General features: G+C 36.9%; 1 protein-coding gene across 1 annotated transcript in view; it reads right to left on the bottom strand.

The window, feature by feature from the left end:
- The window catches only part of LRP6 (LDL receptor related protein 6), a 153,625-nt gene that overhangs the window by 48,282 nt on the left and 86,151 nt on the right, over positions 1-19,192 (bottom strand). The window contains exons 5-9 of the mRNA XM_050748223.1: positions 18,752-18,883; positions 15,814-16,210; positions 14,558-14,729; positions 1,839-2,055; positions 174-463 (exon numbers count right to left, since the gene is read on the bottom strand). Of these exons, the coding sequence (XP_050604180.1) occupies positions 174-463; positions 1,839-2,055; positions 14,558-14,729; positions 15,814-16,210; positions 18,752-18,883 (1,208 nt within the window). The remainder of the gene's footprint in view (positions 1-173; positions 464-1,838; positions 2,056-14,557; positions 14,730-15,813; positions 16,211-18,751; positions 18,884-19,192) is intronic.

Genomic DNA, 19,192 nt, shown 5'->3' on the forward strand with positions numbered 1-19,192 from the left:
AGCTTGGGTGACAGAGCGAGGCTCCCGTTTCAAAACAAAAAAAAAACTTGAGGGTTTTTCTTGAACTCTGCCTGTCAAGCAATGAGGGAGGTGCGTCACAGCATGAAGATTCAGAAATTCTAGAAGTTCTCCCTTTTAGTCCCTAGCTTTAATATTCCAACTCTTTTGCTAACCTTGAGTGATATATCAGTCCAATAAATTCGGTTGTCTGTCACATCAAAATCCAAAGCAGAAGCTTCTTTGACACCAGTGAGTGGAATAGCCACATTATTATTGTTTGTTTCCAAAGAAATTCGTCTGATGTCTGCTCTCCGTGAAAACAAAAGGAAAGCCTCTGGGACAATGCAGGTCTTCATGTCACTGATGAGTTCAAAGCCAATAGGGCAAGCACAGCGAAGGCCCTGAGGTCTGTAAAGGCAGAGATGGCTGCATCCCCCGTTTTCCTCAGCGCAGGGGTTGGAACCTAAAAGATTAATTATAAAAGGGGCACAGAAGAACACACACATTGACACATTCAACATATTTTCACTTTTAAATTACTTAAGCCTTTGGTTCACAAATGCCTATCTGCTCCCAATCTCAAGTTTCAATTCTAATATCACAAACAAATAATATGCAGATTAATAGGGAGTAAAAGCATGGTAAAGTATTTTCCTTTAATATCCATAGTAAGCTTTAAAATAAGGTATGTTATTCATACTATCAGACTGAATTCTTTGGATGAAGGTGTGCCTGTGCATATGTATTCAGTCCTTCAATTCAAACCTGGGTAGCTAGAGTAGTAAAGTCAACGTTTAAAAGGTCCCTTCTTAGTATAAAAAGAAGGGGGTAAAGAAGATTTCTTTTTTTTTTTTTTTTTTTTTTTTTGAAGTTTTACTTTGTGACTTTATTAGTGTATTTCGTCAATCCTAAGAGTCACACCTTTCACATGTTAACTTCTCTGAAACCAGGATGTGTCTATCTTAAAATCACCATTGTCTAGATAGCAGTGGTATTGTACTTGTCATTGCCTGCCCATGTGCACTCTTTGTCATAGCTTTAAATATCATTTCAGTTGAGTTATGTTGCTAAACTTGCTGAGTTTTATTGACTTACAATAATATAAGCAACTACAGTATCATTTGACTTGAAAAAAGAATTATTTGTGCATGAAAATACAGCAGTAAGAGACAAATTTGATGCTATCAAATCAAATATTTATCACTGGAAGAGTGAACATGATTTCTTAATTTTCGGCAAAGAATTGAAGAAATTCTTTTTTTTTTTTTTTTTTTTTTTTTTTTTTTTTTATTATTATACTTTAAGTTGTAGGGTACATGTGCATAACGTGCAGGTTTGTTACATTTGTTGCTGTGCTGCACCCATCAACTCGTCATTTACATCAGGTATAACTCCCAATGCAATCCCTCCCCCCTCCCCCCTCCCCTTCCCCCCCCCCCCCCCCCCCTCCCCATGATAGGCCCCGGTGTGTGATGTTCCCCTTCCTGAGTCCGAGTGATCTCATTGTTCAGTTCCCACCTATGAGTGAGTACATGCGGTGTTTGGTTTTCTGTTCTTGTGATAGTTTGCTAAGAATGATGGTTTCCAGCTGCATCCATGTCCCTACAAAGGACACAAACTCATCCTTTTTGATGGCTGCATAGTATTCCATGGTGTATATGTGCCACATTTTCTTAATCCAATCTGTCACTGATGGACATTTGGGTTGATTCCAAGTCTTTGCTATTGTGAATAGTGCCGCTAAATTGCCTCAAAACATCAATAATTTACACTGCTGACTATCTCCATCTTTTTTCATTCCTGGTTTCCGTTTCTAAGAAAGCTTTGGAGTTACTTACCAATCACTCGATGAACATTTGTGGCCTTTAGGCCCATGAGGTCAGGCAGCTGATCTATGATCACTTCCCTCTCTGCACTTCGTTTATGTACTCTTTCAATGCTACGCCTCTGCCAGTCAGTCCAGTAAACGTAGTCACCCAACAAAGTAAATCCAAATATGTGAGGAATTTTGTCTTCCACTAGTACTCGTCTCCCAGTGCCATCAGTATTCATAACCTTCAGGTTTAAATGCAAAAGAGAAGAGGATGAACCATGTATTTATTCTTCATGCAAAAATAACAAATCCAACTGCCTGTTGTATAAAAATCCAAGAGTCATCTTGGCATTCCTATTACAATGATTTCTCAAAATTACGTGATTTCCTAAGAATGATTTCAAATATTCCATATAAGCCTCTATTTGACCACTTTTCCCCCCAATCTCATATTATTCGTCCTTCTAAAAATTCTGTCAACTTTAGATTATGCAACTCTTCTATTAAATGACTGTGGCAAAATTAAAAATACAGTATCATCACCTTAAGTTTGCACATTTATTTTCAAATTATAATGTACCTTCACATACATTGTTTTATCTTATGTTTTGTTTTATAACATATTTTATTTTATCCTGAGAGCTTTGCCTATGGAAACTGAGATTCATGTAAGGTCACAGAGCTTGTAAACACAGTTGATGTCTTTTTCAGGACTCTTTCCACTTAGCGTGCTTTTTATTTTGTTGTTATTGTCAGTAACAACAACCAACAGATAAAACGGATCTCAATAATTATCTCTCATTCCTGAGATTATAATCACAAAAGTCTATCTGGATTATATGACACCCTCTCTGCATCTAAGTTTCAAGAAACTAGGATGTAACTTCTCTTTCCAACTACCTAATAGTAACATTATTAAATTCACTCTGGCATTCATATTGCATTCACAGTGCATTCACCATGCACTACTCAGTGTTGACTTAACTTGGGATACCTTTATTGACATAATATAACTAATATTTGCATGTAAGATTATATCTGATACTTTTTTGCAGGGTAGAAGCAGATATTGTTCACACATACATGTTTTTAGTATGAAATAACATTTCTAAAGGCTAATTTGCCCAGCACACAGGCCCCTTTAAGTGGCAGAAATGGTCTCAGATAGGGACTTGAACAATGGGACTCTGGAAGGCTTGCTCCATCTTTCAGAACAGAACAAGATCTTCTCAGTTTCTACTGCAGCATTTCCAACTGCATTTCCAGGAACATGTACTGCTACCTCATCTAAAATGTCATATACTTAACTGTACTGCTACCTCATCTAAAATGTCATATACTTAACAGTGAACCTATGTTCTGCATTAGGGACAGTTCAATCAGTCTATCAGGGAGCACCCAACACAGAGTGATAAATATTCCGTATTATACAACACTAAAACATAACTTTCTTCCAAGTTTGTGGTATGTTAAAATATGCCTGACTTGGTTTTATTCTCAGATTTAGTTCTATCTTATTTTGCATTATCTTACATGTAATAAATTACACTAATTTTGCTGATCTTTACATTCAAATGTTGGCCTTCCTATTAAAATTTGCTGGTGTAAAAGCATAAACTAGATGTCCAATATTAAACTTTTAAAGAATAACACTTATATTTCTACTTCAAAACTATTACAGGATCAACTAACAAAATCTTTTCTGTTTCAGCTATATCACTTTACAACATTTTTGTTTATTTTGATAAATAGCTTAAACAAAAGATGGATGATTAAGTATGAATTAGGAAAATGGGACTGGGTATGGTGGCTCATGCCTATAATTCCAGCACTTTGGAAGGCCAAGGCAGGAGGATCACTGAAGCCCAGGAGTTCAAGACCAGCCTGGACAAAATGGCAAGGCCCTGTCTCTACAAAAAATACCAAAAAATTAGTCAGGTATGGTGGGATAAGCCTGTAGTCCTAGCTACTCAGGAGGCTGAGGCAGGCAGATCGCTTGAGCCCAGGAGTTTGAGGCTGCGGTGAGCTATAATCAAGCCACTGCACTCCAGCCTAAGTAACTCCAGCCTAGGAAAAAAATTTTAAAAAAGAAAGAAAATAGGTAAGAATTAAATTAAAAATCATTGTGAGAAAAATAATAAATACCACAATTCCAAGACCTTTTTAGTAAACATAATTCTGTGTCTATTTACCAGTTTCCCTTCATTCTTCTATTCTCTAAAAAATTTCTCATGATCAGCAAGTAATACTGTGGCAGAAACAGATTCAAATATAAGCTTTATCACTCAGTGGGTACCCTTAAGCAAGTTCTCGCAAATAAAATAGGGACAGCGGGCTAGGCACGGTGGCTCATGTCTGTAATTCCAGCACTTTGGGAGGCTGAGATGGGCGGACCACGAGGTCAAGAGATGGAGACCATCCTGGCCAACATGGTGAAACCCTGTCTCTACTAAAATACAAAAAATTAGCTGGGCGTGGTGGCGCACACCTGTAGTCCCAGCCACTAGGTAGGCTGAGGCAGGAGAATCGCTTGAACCCAGGAGGCTGAGGCTGCAGTGAGCAGAGATCGTGCCACTGTACTCCAACCTGGCAACAGAGCGAGACTCTGTCTCAAAAAAAAAAAAAAACAGGGACAGCGCCACTGCCATCACTGAATTAATTAAGGATCAAATAAAATAATGCTAAATATATAGCACAGTATTAGGTGCACTACCTGGCAAACACTGGTTCCTGCCCTTTAAAATCATTTTATTAAAATGCTTTAGTTCCTAAATGTAAACAGCTACATGATTGTATTTAATTATTTAATGTAGTGCTTCAAAATAAAAATACGTAAATATAAAAGAATACATGAAAATAAAAGACCAAAACAACCACTCACTGTTAAACTGGAGACAAAAACCAAGAGACCTTTATCTATCCTGAAACCAGTAGGAAACTACACAGCTACAGCCTCCCATTTCCTACTCCCATTTTTATTGTTTACTTTTGCTAGTTAGATATAAAGTAACTAAAACAGTAAACAAAAAAAAGCAAATATTTGACAATTTCATACGAGTACACTTTTGCTGCTCTACCAGACCCCTAATTCACTTCCCCGCAAATCAAACAATATTAGTAAAGACATCCAGTAAATGCAAATCACCATGATAGACATGATGAATGCTGAGAAGTTTGAACAGGGCCTCTTCCAGCTAAGGTATTACAATCTAACTGGGGAGGTAAACGATATTTACACTAAAATTACACAAATATCCCCTCTCTGTAAGTAATCAGGAAAAACTTCAGGAAATAATAGGCGTTGAAATTCATCTTGAAGAATTAGAATTTTGACAAAGAGAAAGAGAAAAAGATTTTCTAGAATAAAAGAAATAATATGAGTAAAAAACAGTATAAAACAGTAGACAGAATTTTAATAATATACTTTATTTAATCTAACACATCCAAAATTCTTTTCTCTCAACATGTAATCAATATTAAAATTTTGTTAATGACATCTATGTTTTTTTTTTTCTTTATACTAGGTCTTCTTAGTATGTGTTTTACAATTAAAGTACATCCCAATTCAACCTAGGCACATTTTAAGTTCTGCAGAGCCACATGTAATTAGTGGCTACATATTGCACTGTGCTGGATTTGAGTCTTCAGACTGGTTACTATATACAGCATATAAGAAAATTAACTGGCTCCTTTTTTAGTTTACATCACTGTCCCCTCTATACCTGTCACCTTCAGGCTTACCTCAGATCGATCAGGCTCAGTAAAGCTTCAAACAAATGTCTTTTATTTGGTCTTTCTTTCCTCCCAGCTATATACTATTTAATTCTAATATGAAGTTGAAATTATTTCAGACACACACACACACACACACACACACACACACACACACGTCTTTGACGGAAAAATAAAAACAAACTACTTTTTTTCTTCTTGCCACATTTGCAAGTTTACATATAAAACATTAGCTAAGAGGTTAGAAGGAGCGACAAAGACCTGATTCTTTCATTTCTTTTAGGCTATGTCAAAAAGGAAATATCAAGACCATAGATATATTATTAGAAAACCCATTTCTGCCATCTCCTTAATCCTCCCACTTAAGACATACTACAGTCTAGATCAGCCATGTACTAACAATGGTTAAAACTAGGTAGTGCATGGTCATCTCTACTCTGCTTTCTATACTCTGACATTTTCCATAATTTTTGAAAAATGAAGAGAAAAAGCTAAGGAGCAAGCCCAAGGACACACAAATAATAATGATGATGATAACTGCTGTTATTAACAAATGCTCTTATCAGCCAGGCGCGGTGGCTCACGCCTATAATCCCAGCACTTTGGGAGGCCAAGGCGGGCAGATCACGAGGTCAGAAGATCGAGACCATCCTGGCTAACATGGTGAAACCCCGTCTCTACTAAAAACACACACAAAAAAATTAGCCGGGTGTCATGGCAGGCGCCTGTAGTCCCAGGACTACTCCTGACTACTCGGGAGGCTGAGGCAGAAGAATGGCGTGAACCCGGGAGGCAGAGCTTGCAGTGAGCCAATCTCGCCCCACTGCACTCCAGCCTGGGCGACAGAGTGAGACTCAGTCTCAAAATAAAAAATTAAATTAAATTAAATTAAATTAAACACTATTATCGTTTTTGTTAATATGATATAGAAAGGAATTATAAGGATCCTCTGAAAAGATTAAGGGATCACCAGCTAAAACAATATCTGACTGTGAGACTTTGAATCTAAACACACAGATAATGTATTTTCCTTCACACAAAGTCCAATTTCTGAAATGTTTCCTTCCATTACTTTTGTAGAGGTGACACTATTAGAAAACTGACTTCTCCACTAAGTATTTTTCATGTACCAGCCACACAATCTTTTTCTACTAGGCACAAGTTACCATAGTGAAATAAGAACATGTTGCTCTGTCTTAAAGAAATCACTATTCCATTTCTCATATTCCTGTAAAAGTTTTGGACAGGTTACTAGTTCTATAAATACAGTTTAAGCCCCTTATGTTTAAAATAACACAAATCCTGGCAAAAGCTTGTTTGTATATTCTGAACCCAGAACAAATGAACCACTTTAGGCAATTCCAAAAGATTACACTTATGCTTTAAAAACTGTGCCAATGTTAATTAAATCTGGCAACTCTTAAGGGTTTACTTCACTGTATTACCTCAGAGTGGTTTAATTAGTTAAACTGAAATTAGGCTTCTGTCACTTCTAAAATCTAACTCCAAATCTGAACCAGAGTCTCCAGTGGTTTCAGCTGCTTTGACCACACTGTGGCATTGGTTTAACATTCTGAAATATTCTAAACCACACTGAGAATATAGGCTACAAGAGGAAATAGACGTGGGTTAACCATAACATTATCTGCACAAAGAAGAGGTAATGGCAAATCTTCTACAGACATCACATCCAGTCTTTGAATCATTTCATCAGCTCATTAAATGTCAAGACAGGATTGCCCATGCAATCTTGGAATGCAGCCAGTCTACCAAAATTGCTGCTATGCAACTTCACTTGACAAGACAAGTTCAAGGAATAGATGCAGGAGGACAACCAAGAACCCACCATAAAATGTGCTAGAGTGGGAATGCTATAAAGTTCTAGAAGAGAAACTCAAATTATGCCCAAAATGAACCATCCTCTTCTAATGTTCCAGACAATATCCAAAACAAGCAGTTAATTAAAAGCTTACATGTAAGAGAGACAGATATGACTGAGGGTTGGGGAGTATATTTTTTCTGATACAACTTCATAGAACATAAAATATAATTTCACATAAAAGGGATTTTAAAACATAGAATATTTATCCACGGAAACAACATTTCAATCATGCCAAATCTCACTGAGGTGACAAGTATAAAGAAATGCTTTGGACCCACTAGGTGCAGTAAAGGGACACCATGCACCTGTTTAAGAGAGAGGTAGGGGCAATTACAGTGCTATATTCAAAGCCTTTTAAAGTATTTCAAGATACATTATGTCTGAGTACATATAAGTGATTTTAAATATGAAAAGAATTAAAGTATCATAGTTACTCCGGGTAGTTATATAATATTTTTTCCATTGAATATTAAACATTTGCAATTACTATGCTCTTTTTCTGTTAGAGCTAAAAATTACTACTGTGACCAAAGCTTTCTAAAACCTGAATTACTCCAGGAAACGAAAAAATTGAGAACAGAGTTCCAGATGAAGGCATGATGATGATGAATGTCAACATCCTGGTCAATTATACTCAACTGCTTCATAAGACACTTCTGAAAGCCTCACTGTCCTGAGGCCCCAAAAACCTAATAGGGAAAAGATTAACATGTCAACAAGGGAAAACCGCCCTCTTTGCTCTCATTCTTTTTAAGCACAGCTAAAATAAATTCTTTTGTTTTTTGGGCGACGGGGTCTTGCTCTGTTGCCCAAGCTAGAGTTCAGTGGCATGATCTCAGCTCACTGCAACCTCTGCCTCCCAGACTCAAGTGATCCTCCCACCTCAGCCTCCAGAGTAGCTGGGACTATAGTTGCATACCACCATGCCTGGCTAATTTTTGCATTTTTTTGTAGAGACGAGGTTTTGCCATGTTGCCCAGGCTGGTCTCAAACTCCTGGGCTGAAGTGATCTTCCCACTTCAGCCTCCCAAGTAGCTGGGACTCCAGGAGTGCACTACCATGCCCAACTAATTTTTATTTTCTGTAGAGCCAGGTATCTCATTGTTACCCAGGCTGGTTTCAAACTCCTAGCCTCAAGGGATCCTCCTACCTCAACCCTCCCAAAGTGCTGGGATTACAAGTGTGAGCCACTGTGCCCAATAATCAACTGGCAATTTTCAAATAGGAGTTCACAAATTTATTGTTATGCGATGTACCCCAGACACAAAATAACACAACAGGACAGCACCATGTTTACAACTCAATGAACATAAATCCAAAATCCAGGTGCTCTGCTGAGTTGAGCAATCTAATGATGGAGTTTATCAATATAATTCTTCCGTGATATGTTATGAAGATTTGGGGAGAAATATATATCCACACTAACATACAGTACATATTGTGTGGTAAAGTAGCACATATGGGCAAATATTCAGGTATTTAAATTAATTATTTTAAATATTTCTCAAACTGAAAGTATAATCAATCTTTCTTTTTTTTTTAAAGCAGAGCTCTTGCTCTGTTGTCCATGCTGGAGTGCAGTGGCCTGATCTCAGCTCACTGCAACCTCCACCTCCTGTGTTCAAATGATTCTTGTGTCTCAGCCTCCTAAATAGCTGGGATTACAGGCACATGCCACCAGGTTGGGCTAATTTTTGTATTTTTAGTAGAGACGGGGTTTCACCATGTTGGCCAGGCTGGTCTCCAACTCCTGGCCTCAAGTGATCAGCACACATCAGTCTCCCAAAGTGCTGGATTACAGTCGTGAGCCACCGTGACCAGCCTCAAACTGAAGGTATAATCAATTTTAATGTTATAAATTGGCAAAGATTCAAAAGTACTTGTTGATACTTGTCATATTATCAGAACAGCCTCATCTCAACAATAGATTTTTTATTATAATTTCTTAAGGAGGAATTAATCTCACAAACCAACAGTAAAAAAAATTATCAACAAGTTCCTATATGTTTTTAACAATTCAAAGGCTAAGATACCAAACAAAGAAATTCCTTTAAAAAAGAAGTTTGAATACTTGGGAAACAAACTTCCTTATTAGGGTATTGATGAAATAAAGGAAGTTATCATAGGAAAATGTAGCCCTGCAATTTCAGGCTTAGAATATGAAACAGAACATTCACCAAATGCCAAGTTTTCAGTACACATTATACAAAATAATACCTTCTTTATTCAAAATTTCTTGGTACTAAAGGTTCTAATAATCTTCGTTTCTGTTTCCCAACAAAGTTGTGCCAGGTAAAATTAGGTTTGTACAAAACTAGCTATGGACATTGTATCCTCTTAAAGTAGGGAAGCTTACTCTAAGATTTAAAGCAAATACACATGTTCTTAAAGTACACAGGAAAATCTTTTTACCTATACTATCAGGTGTTGCTGCATTGTCAGTAGAAACTCAGAAATGAAAGTGGGGAGGAGAAACCAAAATAAAAAGTATATAATGAAAAAACAGGTCAGGCACCATGGCTCACGCCTATAATCTCAACACTTTGGGAGGCCGAGGTGGGTGGATCATTTGAGGTCAGGAGTTCGAGGCCAGCCTGGCCAACATGGAGAAACCCCGTCTCTACTTAAAATACAAAAAGTAGCCAGGCATGGTGGCATGGGCCTGTAATCCCAGCTACTCGGGAGGGTGAGGCAGGGGTATCACTTGAGCCTAGGAGGCAGAGGTTGCAGTGAGCTGAGATCACGCCACTGTACTCCAGCCTGGGTGACGGAGTGAGACCAAGTCTCAAAAAAAAAAAAAAAAAAAAAAAAAAAAAAGGCCGGGTGCAGTGGCTCACGCCTGTAATCCCAGTGCTTTGGGAAGCCGAGGCAGGTGGCTCACCAGCCTGGCTAACACGGTGAAACCCCATCTCTACTAAAAATACAAAAACTTAGCCAGGAATGGTGGCAGACGCCGGTAGTCCCAGCTACTTGGGAGGCTGAGGCAGGAAAATGGCGTGAACCCGGGAGGCGGAGCTTGCATGAAGTGAGCTGAGATCGCACCACTGCACTCCAGCCTGGGCAAAATAGTGAGACTCCATCTCAAAATAAATAAATAAATAAATAAATAAATAAGAAAAAGAAAAAAGAAACTGTGAAAAAAATTTAGCTACGACAACACTACTGTTTTCAATAAAACCAAAGATTAGAAACGTTGATTTTTGTCAATCAGTTAAATGGGTACACAACAAGAAAAGTAACCTCAAGAAAATACAAGCTAATAGTACATTCTGAATTTTACACCATGGCAAAAATGCTTTAAACCTATAAATGATCAATGACATCTCTTTGCTATTAGTAAGAAGTACTACAGGCCCTCAGTGCAACAGACATTTTCAGCAGTAAAACCTGACCCCCCAAAAAAAGGAATGCTGTTAAGACAATGCTGTTCTGCCTCCTGCAGGGTCATATAAAATCGAAATAAAGGCTTTTGATCTTTCCCCTATCAAAAACATGAAAATTATTCTTTCTGCTAATGCTTTAGTACTTATTATGGGAAGGCCCCACAACAATATAGTAAAAATCGGGAGGCGGGGAGGGGGTGGTGGCAGAAGTACAGTGCAGACAAGTAAACTAGGTTTGTCCACAAAAGGCAATGAAGTCATTTCAGCATAATGAAGAAGAGACATAAACAAGTACTAGCAAGCACCTTTTAAATAACACCTACAGATAGGTGGCCACTATCACCTGACAAGTAGGGAAAACAGACATACCCTCACATATATGTTATTCTACTAAAGCAGGAGCCAAATACCACAACCATTTTTTTAAAAACATGTGACATCATTAGCAATGCCCTATGCTCAATCCCTCCTTCCAGAAGCTTAGGTTAAATCTAGTCATTCTTTCTACAACTCTGTATAACATAAAAACACATCTAATACCTAGAATTCCCCATTCCTTCTCCCTGGTTTCCCTAATGTAGCCAGCATCTGGGCACATCGCCACTTACAAAAGAGGAAGTGAGAAGCTGATCTAAAGAATTTCCACTAAGTGAGCAGGTAGCATAAATGAGTGAACACAATGAGACTTTCCCATGTGATCCACCACTCAAGACAAAATAGGTTTACTATGTCTTACCTTGCTACATAATAATTTACCAAATAATTATCTTTTCTTTCCAAATGTCCTATAAACACATATACAACAGTGTGATCCCAAACAGACTCTTTTTTTTGAGACGGAGTCTTGCATCTTGTCTCCCAGGCTGGAGTGCAATGGCATGATCTTGGCTCACTGCAACTTCCGCCTGCAGGGTTCAAGCGATTCTCCTGCCTCAGTCTCCTGAGTAGCTGGGATTACAGGTGCCCGCCACCATGCCCAGCTAATTTTTGTATTTTTACTAGAGACAGGGTTTTGCCATGTTGGCCAGGCTGGTCTCGAACTCCTGACCTCGTGATCCACCCGCCTCAGCCTCCCAAAGTATTGGGAATACAGGCGTGAGCCACCGCGCCTGGCCAACCAGACTCTTAAGTCTTTCAGAAGAGACCAGGGTTAACATAACCATAATTTGATACTCTCTTATAGTCCCAGCGAAAAGCAGCTTTCATTTTTAGGCATGACAAAAGCTAAGAAGCTTTCTAAGGAAAATGGGACTAGAAGGGACAATGTCACCCAGACTAGGGTTAGATCAGTATCTAGGATCAGCTGCCACTAACAAAAGGCTAGCAAATACACTTCTTGGAAAAAGAGGGATTTTAAAAATTACATATCTTTCTAAAAGTTTTCAAGTTCAGTATTATCAAGTCAAGGGAGATGAAAAGCTGGTAGAAGCAGTTGCTCCTAGAATCACTACTAGTCTCAGGATGGGAAACCCCAGTTTTTCTCCCCCAGTTATGCAAGACTAATTTAGACGAAGAGCTGCACTCTTTCTTTAGTTTGCCAAGTATCAGATTTTACATCAACATAAGAAGGGAATAAATAACTATATGCTGTCTTTATTTCCTAGATGTGCCTATGTAAATAAAATGGCAAAGGCTCTGATGTCCTAATAGTGAAAACTCATCAGAATCTCCAGGGGAAATTATAAAGGGAGGTCTTCATGTATACAGAAGTAAATTTACCACAAACATCAATCTACAAAAAGGGGATAAAAATCAAACAGCAGTTGTGTTCCAGCAAACCTAGAAGGAGAAAGATGGATCTAAAAACAAGATTTATGGGTGACAGAGCCTTTGCAGATTAAAAGAATGAATGAATGAAGGAACAAATGAACGAATGAATGAACGAATGAAAAAAAATTAAAAACAGGTTTACGGATGCTGGTACCATACAGGGAAGAAGGAAAGAAAGGCTGAAGGAGCCAATGACGCCACTATGTGTGTGTGTGTGTATGCATACATATAGGAGCATAGCTCAAGAAAACATAACAAAGTGGCCAGAAAAGGAATTCTAATTTTAAAATCTACTGCACTCACTACAAACTAGGAAAACACATCCTATTTATTCAATGTTATATATTGTTATATAAAGTGTATTAATTTTTATTCTTAAAGACAGTCACTCAGAACTCCATAAATTGTGATGTCGTTATCTGAATCCCTTCTGAACTATTTGTTATTCTGAATAAATTTCTGTATCTAAAGTATTATACCTAAAGTGGGAAAAATGAGCCTTGACATATTTCCCAGTAAGAAACAAATGATTTTATTTTCAGGCTAATCAGTCAGTTACAACAGGCTAAGATGGGCAAAACCAAATATGGAATTTTAAAAACCTTGTGTGATAATAAATTGAATGCATTCCTTACGTAAATTTTCTTGCAGATATTCTTCTAAAATATACGGGCTTTAAACTGTTTTCCTAAGCATACTCATACCTATACACTCATGTATAGTTCATAATCCACAGGTGTGGACTAGATGGGATTAGGTAGGCAATCTATATTCAAGCAGACCAAAATGAAGCTAAAAGCCTGTCTGAAACATGAACTCATAACCTCTGTCTCATTAGCAATGCACTCCAACTGTTAAAAGATTCAAACATCAACTTGGATTTGAAAAGAGTGGGAGGCAGTGAAATACTAACAGGGAGAAAATTTATGGAGTCTATGCAAAAGTTTCTATTAATGAAAACCAGCTGCAAGAACAACAGATGCCGCTTTCAGTATTTGAGCCTGGTGGAATACTAACGGGTTTCTTCTATTCCAAGTTTCCATTTTGGAAGCAAGGCCCTTTAAGTCATTATTCCCTCAGAGTCATAGGTACTCTACAGAATACCTTTCTAAAACAACTGTTCTAGAGTCTGAATTTTCTGTCCATTAGATGTGTACAGTGTCTCTCTGAAGAGTCATTTAAAGCCATCCTTGTATGAGAAGTTTCCCCCAAAGGAAAATTGAGATCCTAACTCTGTTTTATCTATGCGATCCATAAGACCTGTACCAAAGTCTAATTCGAAGTTGTTAATTTTAGACTTAACACCAATATCAGAGATATATGCCACTAACAAAACATTCTGATAAAATATTAATTACTGATTATTTTCACCATAATCTATTTGATTGCCACAAACTTAATTCTACCACTTGGTAAATATTTTTTTGCCAACCATTGGTTAATTAGTCTTGCTCCCACACAGCCCATAAATCAATTTTAAAATTGTTTGCATGTAATCAGCATATTATTTAACATATTCTACCATCCACCCCAACACCAGTAACAGCAATAAAAGATATATATATACACACACACACGCACACACACACACGCATACATATGGACTTTGTTTTCCTAACCTAGGACAGCCAGTTCTTCCAGTATAGAGCTTACATAATTTTGGTTTGCAGAAATTACCCCTAGGAAATTCAGGCAGTGGCTTTACCCAAAATGACGAAAATCACTTATATAACCTTTTAAGACTAGAAACTGATCAACAGCCATTTCTCATACCAATACATTTCTCTATACCAGGATTATGTGGAAGAGAATATATTATCCCTAGAATCATGAAGGTTGAGTAAAATTTCTGTAAAACGTACCTTTGGCACCCCAGACAACTGTTAAGAAGAAAGAATATCTGTACTCAAATTATTATACTGTCAACTCAAAACCCATTATAAAAGTGGCTTGAAAATGAAAAAGCAAAAAACAAACCTCAATCTTGTCTGTTTTGGCATCTCCCCAGTATATTTTGCCTTCATCATAATCCAAGGCTAAACCATTTGGCCATCCAAGAGAAGTGTTAACCAATACTACACGGTCAGAACCATCCAGAGCTGCTCGCTCAATTTTTGGAATTTCTCCCCAGTCAGTCCAATACATGTACCTATAGAAGTATACAGAAAATGAGCTAAAAATAGATAATAAAATGTAACTTTCAGATATTCTAAAGGTGAGATCCACCCCTCCTATTACACTGGTATCATCAGTTAATGGCATAGAAGGGAAAAAAAAGCATATGAAGAGTGTGTTTAAGACATTTATCACAGCAGTATATAAGATTGTGGGAAATTTCCAGATCAAACAGCGTGTTCTAGAGCCAATCCTGAAAATGCCTCCCAATAATGAGATTACAGTTTTACTTCTTTTTTTAAAAAAAACATTGTGTGCCCTTTTCCATGAACTTTCTCTCTTTTCCTTGGTGGCTTGTCATCTCTGGCACAAAAGGCTTATCCCAGCAGTATTAGTCAGATGGCAAACTGAATTCTCAAAATAACTGTTTCTTGCCGCAGTGCTAAGTGATTCTTATGGCTCCTGGATGTTTAAATGGCTCTAAGGCATTGGTACATACTGAGGTGTAATTTGTCACTATGCTCATCCTCAGAATAAATCTCATAGTAATAATAAAATTGTTGAGTATGTAAAAAGTTGTACTTCCCTGGACTATGATCCGGGTGGCATGGTAAAACGAAACAAACAAACAAACAACAACAAACTAGAAGTAAAGCTGCATGGGCAGACAAAGTTTTGGAAATCAAGTTATTCATGTATTTAGGGAAATAAAAGTAAGCTATATTCTTACTATAAAGTACTGAAAATGGAATTAAAGCTTCTAGGGGAAGGGAAAGAGTTCTGAAAACAATTTCTTTCCACATTTTTCATGGTAATGATGCAATCCGAGCAAAATCTGCAGACAACACCCAAAGTCAGCAAACATGGACTTAATTTAGAAAGAAAAAATATCTAAGACATCCAATGCAAAAAACTAGCAATTTTTAAACTTGAGATTGTATTCCAATCACCATACCCTAAAAATAGACAGTCATTAAAGAGCTGTTTACTGGAAACCTATATATATATATGTATGTCATGTTTTATATATATATGTCATGTTATCTTAGTCAATGTTTTTAGGAACCTGTGTAAAGCAGAAACACCACACAGAATTTGCTATCAGTAGAGCTTCTTACCCAACCATAGGATCTAACACAATAGCCCGGGGTTCCTCTAAGTCCTCTGAAATCAAGATCTTCCTCATGGTCCCATTGAGCCTTGTCACTTCTATTCGATCAGTGCCAGTGTCCGTCCAATAAAGATTTCGTGCAACCCAGTCCACAGCAATACCATCAGGATGGGCAATTTGAGCAGTGACCACAAACTGACTGCCAGATCCATCTATAAATGAACGGCGTATGGCCCTCACTTCATCATCAGTCCAGTAGATGTAGCCTTCCACAGGATCATAATCTATGGCAATGGCATGACGGATGTCTTCTAACTGCAGAACAATGTCTGTAAAATCTGGTGTATCCAAAGAAATGCGTCTCAAGTCTGTCCTTCGAGCTAAAAGCAATAATTCTGTGGCACCTAGAACAACAAAGTGAAATGAAGAATAGTTTGAAACCGAGAGGTAAAATTTACCTGCTCTAGATAAAGAATCAACAACTGAAAAATAAATATAAAATTAATATAAAATATACATAAATTAACACAAAAGGATATATGAGCTCTCTTTACAGTGGAAATGGAAAGTAATACAGTGAAATAGGAAGAATCTACTCTGAAGTCAAACTGTTTAATGGCTAACTCTCCAAATTAAGTTCTGATACACTCTATGGTTTCACTGGAATTAATCCAGCCAGTTAAAAGTACAATGAATAATGACTATGTAATGACTAAGAAGCTAAGTAGCTGAGTATTAAAGGAGAAGGAGATGTAGGATATAGATCCTTTGTTCAAGAAGCATTTTTTAAAAAAAGATAAAGAAATTTAGGACAAGAATCTTTGTGGTTTACAGGAACGTTCTAAAATTGGATCATGGTGATAACTGTATAACTCTGTCAATTTACTAAAAAGTCACTGAATTGTACAATTTAAAAAATGGATGGATTTTATATGGTATATAAGTTACATCTCAGTAAAGCTGTCTTAACAAAGAGAAATACAGGGCAATACCTCACAGAATTGAGGACAAAGCAAGCTATGGAGAAGCAAACAGCTGCAGTAGGGGGAAGGAACCAGATAAACATAACACAGTGGTTAAGAGTTGTGGATCCAATATAATTTGATTCAAGAAGCTACACAAACATTGGGAAAATATCTAATCCCTCTAAGCCTAGTTTCTTCATCTATACCTTGTAAGGCTGCTGTAAGGATTAAAGGAGATAAATCTAAAACTCAGGAAGGTACTGAACATGTAAGTACTCAAGAAATATTAACTAATACTTACCAACAGTATTAAAAAATAAAGACTTTCAGATTTTTATTTTACTGAATTTTAAATTAGGTTTATTTACGAACTGTTTTAAGCCCAAGCCCCAAATAGTTAACCACATAACTAAGAATGAGGATACTGAGCTCAATTTTTTTTTCATTTTAAATGTTCAAGTAAACCACCAGCAAAAAATCATCTAACTATAAGAAGCTAATAAAAGACAGTAAGCAAATTGACAACTGAAAGAACAAGAAAAGATTCCCAGCTAAATAAATGAGTCCAAAACAAAATACTGGCATATAAACTTCAAGAATCAACCTGCAATTACAAGTTAAAAAACTGAGAAGAGGAGTGAAGCCTCTCAATATCGGCTCTTTCACTCTAGAGCTAATTATAAATGAATCCAACTTGAAGAAAATACAGCCCAAATGCCACTGCAGGAACCAAGTAGGAATAACTTTGTACAATTCACTGCCCCAGCTAACAGCCAAAAGGAGCTAGCCCAGAACTTCACAAAGAAGTCATAGAGCTGTTAATTTGAGCAAGGTGATCAAAACATAACAGTTAACTTAAGACTACTACATGCCAAATGCACATATGAAATTCAAAACTGGTTAAATATGTACACTTGCACTGCTGTGAGGGAGCAGATAGGCCATTATTGCTAAAATAAATCCTCTGTTTTAAAGTCAGGCTACATTTTTAAAGAAAAAAGCAACATTACAAAAACCTTTTGTTTTAAATTGAAACCAAATTGTTGTCTGCCATGGAAACCATTTGACAAGAGTCAGCCAGCTTCACCTTTTACTATGAGGGTAATTTATCAATGCCAAGTCATAACAAACATCCTGTACACAGACTCAATTCCATCTCTCTGACTCCCTGGCCCCCTTGCCAGGGACTCTAACACACTCCAAAACACAGGCTTCTGCTTTTCAGAGTTAGATAAAGAAGCCACAGCTAAATAAAACAATTTTCTTACCAGGTCTTGCTGGTTGCTAGAGAACCAGATGGTGATCCATAGGGGTGATAATGAAGAATAACATTCTCATTAAGAAGAAAAACAGAAGAACTGGTGTTCTTCCAAACTGGAAGTCCCTTAAAATGTCCTAAATCAGTATACTTTCTCCAACATGCCCTCTCTCTATAGGGAATTAAGAGTAAGGAGAAGAGGCAAAGTGTGTTTCTTAAGTATAAAAAGAAGTTGTTTTAAACAGTACAATATGGATTTTTTTTTCTAGCTCTGAAAGAATCTCTGTTGTTAAAAAGCAATTTAAAATGTCCTTAAATAATTTGTTATAAAATATATCTCATGATATTCTTTGTAGCTAAAAGTTTAATAAACATACTTTCTTTCACAGGTTCTTGATTCACAAATGCTACCTGTTAACAATATATTCTTTATGAGAATACTTATTTCCATAAGTATCAACTGTGATATCAATGACTATGAGATTGACAGAAAAGATACAAGTAACTTTTTCAAAAATGTGTTATTTAAAACACTAAAGTAATTTTAAAAATAGCATTCAAGTGATACCACAGAACAAAACACTCCTATTCTATAACCATGTGTGAAATTAAGTGACTGGTCTCCCAAAGCAGTATAACCTAGAGAGCTGATTATAGAGAAAACAAATCATAAAGAATTCCAATAGTTAAAAAGTTTTTCATTTTGGATAATATCTTCTTACCATCTTTGCAGGTTTTTCCATTCTCCAGGAGTTTGACCCCAGTGGGGCAAGCACACTGATAAAAAGGCTTGACTGGAGACATCAAACACAAATGGGAACAACCCCCATTGTCAATTCCACATGGATTTGTGGCTGTCAAATATAAATCACATTGATTAATACCAATGATTACTAAGTACACAAAGGTTAACAACCATAACATGAACAACTGTGATAAGCCAAAATTATTACCAAATGTCATGCAGGTGCTTGACTATCAAACCATCTGCAAAGACGGGAATTAATCAGTGTGAATTTACTTAGTATTTTGTATTCAAAGAGGAATACACAAGAAGTAAAGCAGGAGATCCCCGCACTAAAAGAGGTTACAATTCAGTCAGTTAAACAAAATTAACAAAAAGCAAAACTAAAAAAAAAAAAACCAATAAAACTAAGTGCTAT

Source organism: Macaca thibetana, chromosome 11, assembly GCF_024542745.1.
Source record: "Macaca thibetana thibetana isolate TM-01 chromosome 11, ASM2454274v1, whole genome shotgun sequence".
NCBI lineage: Eukaryota > Metazoa > Chordata > Mammalia > Primates > Cercopithecidae > Macaca > Macaca thibetana.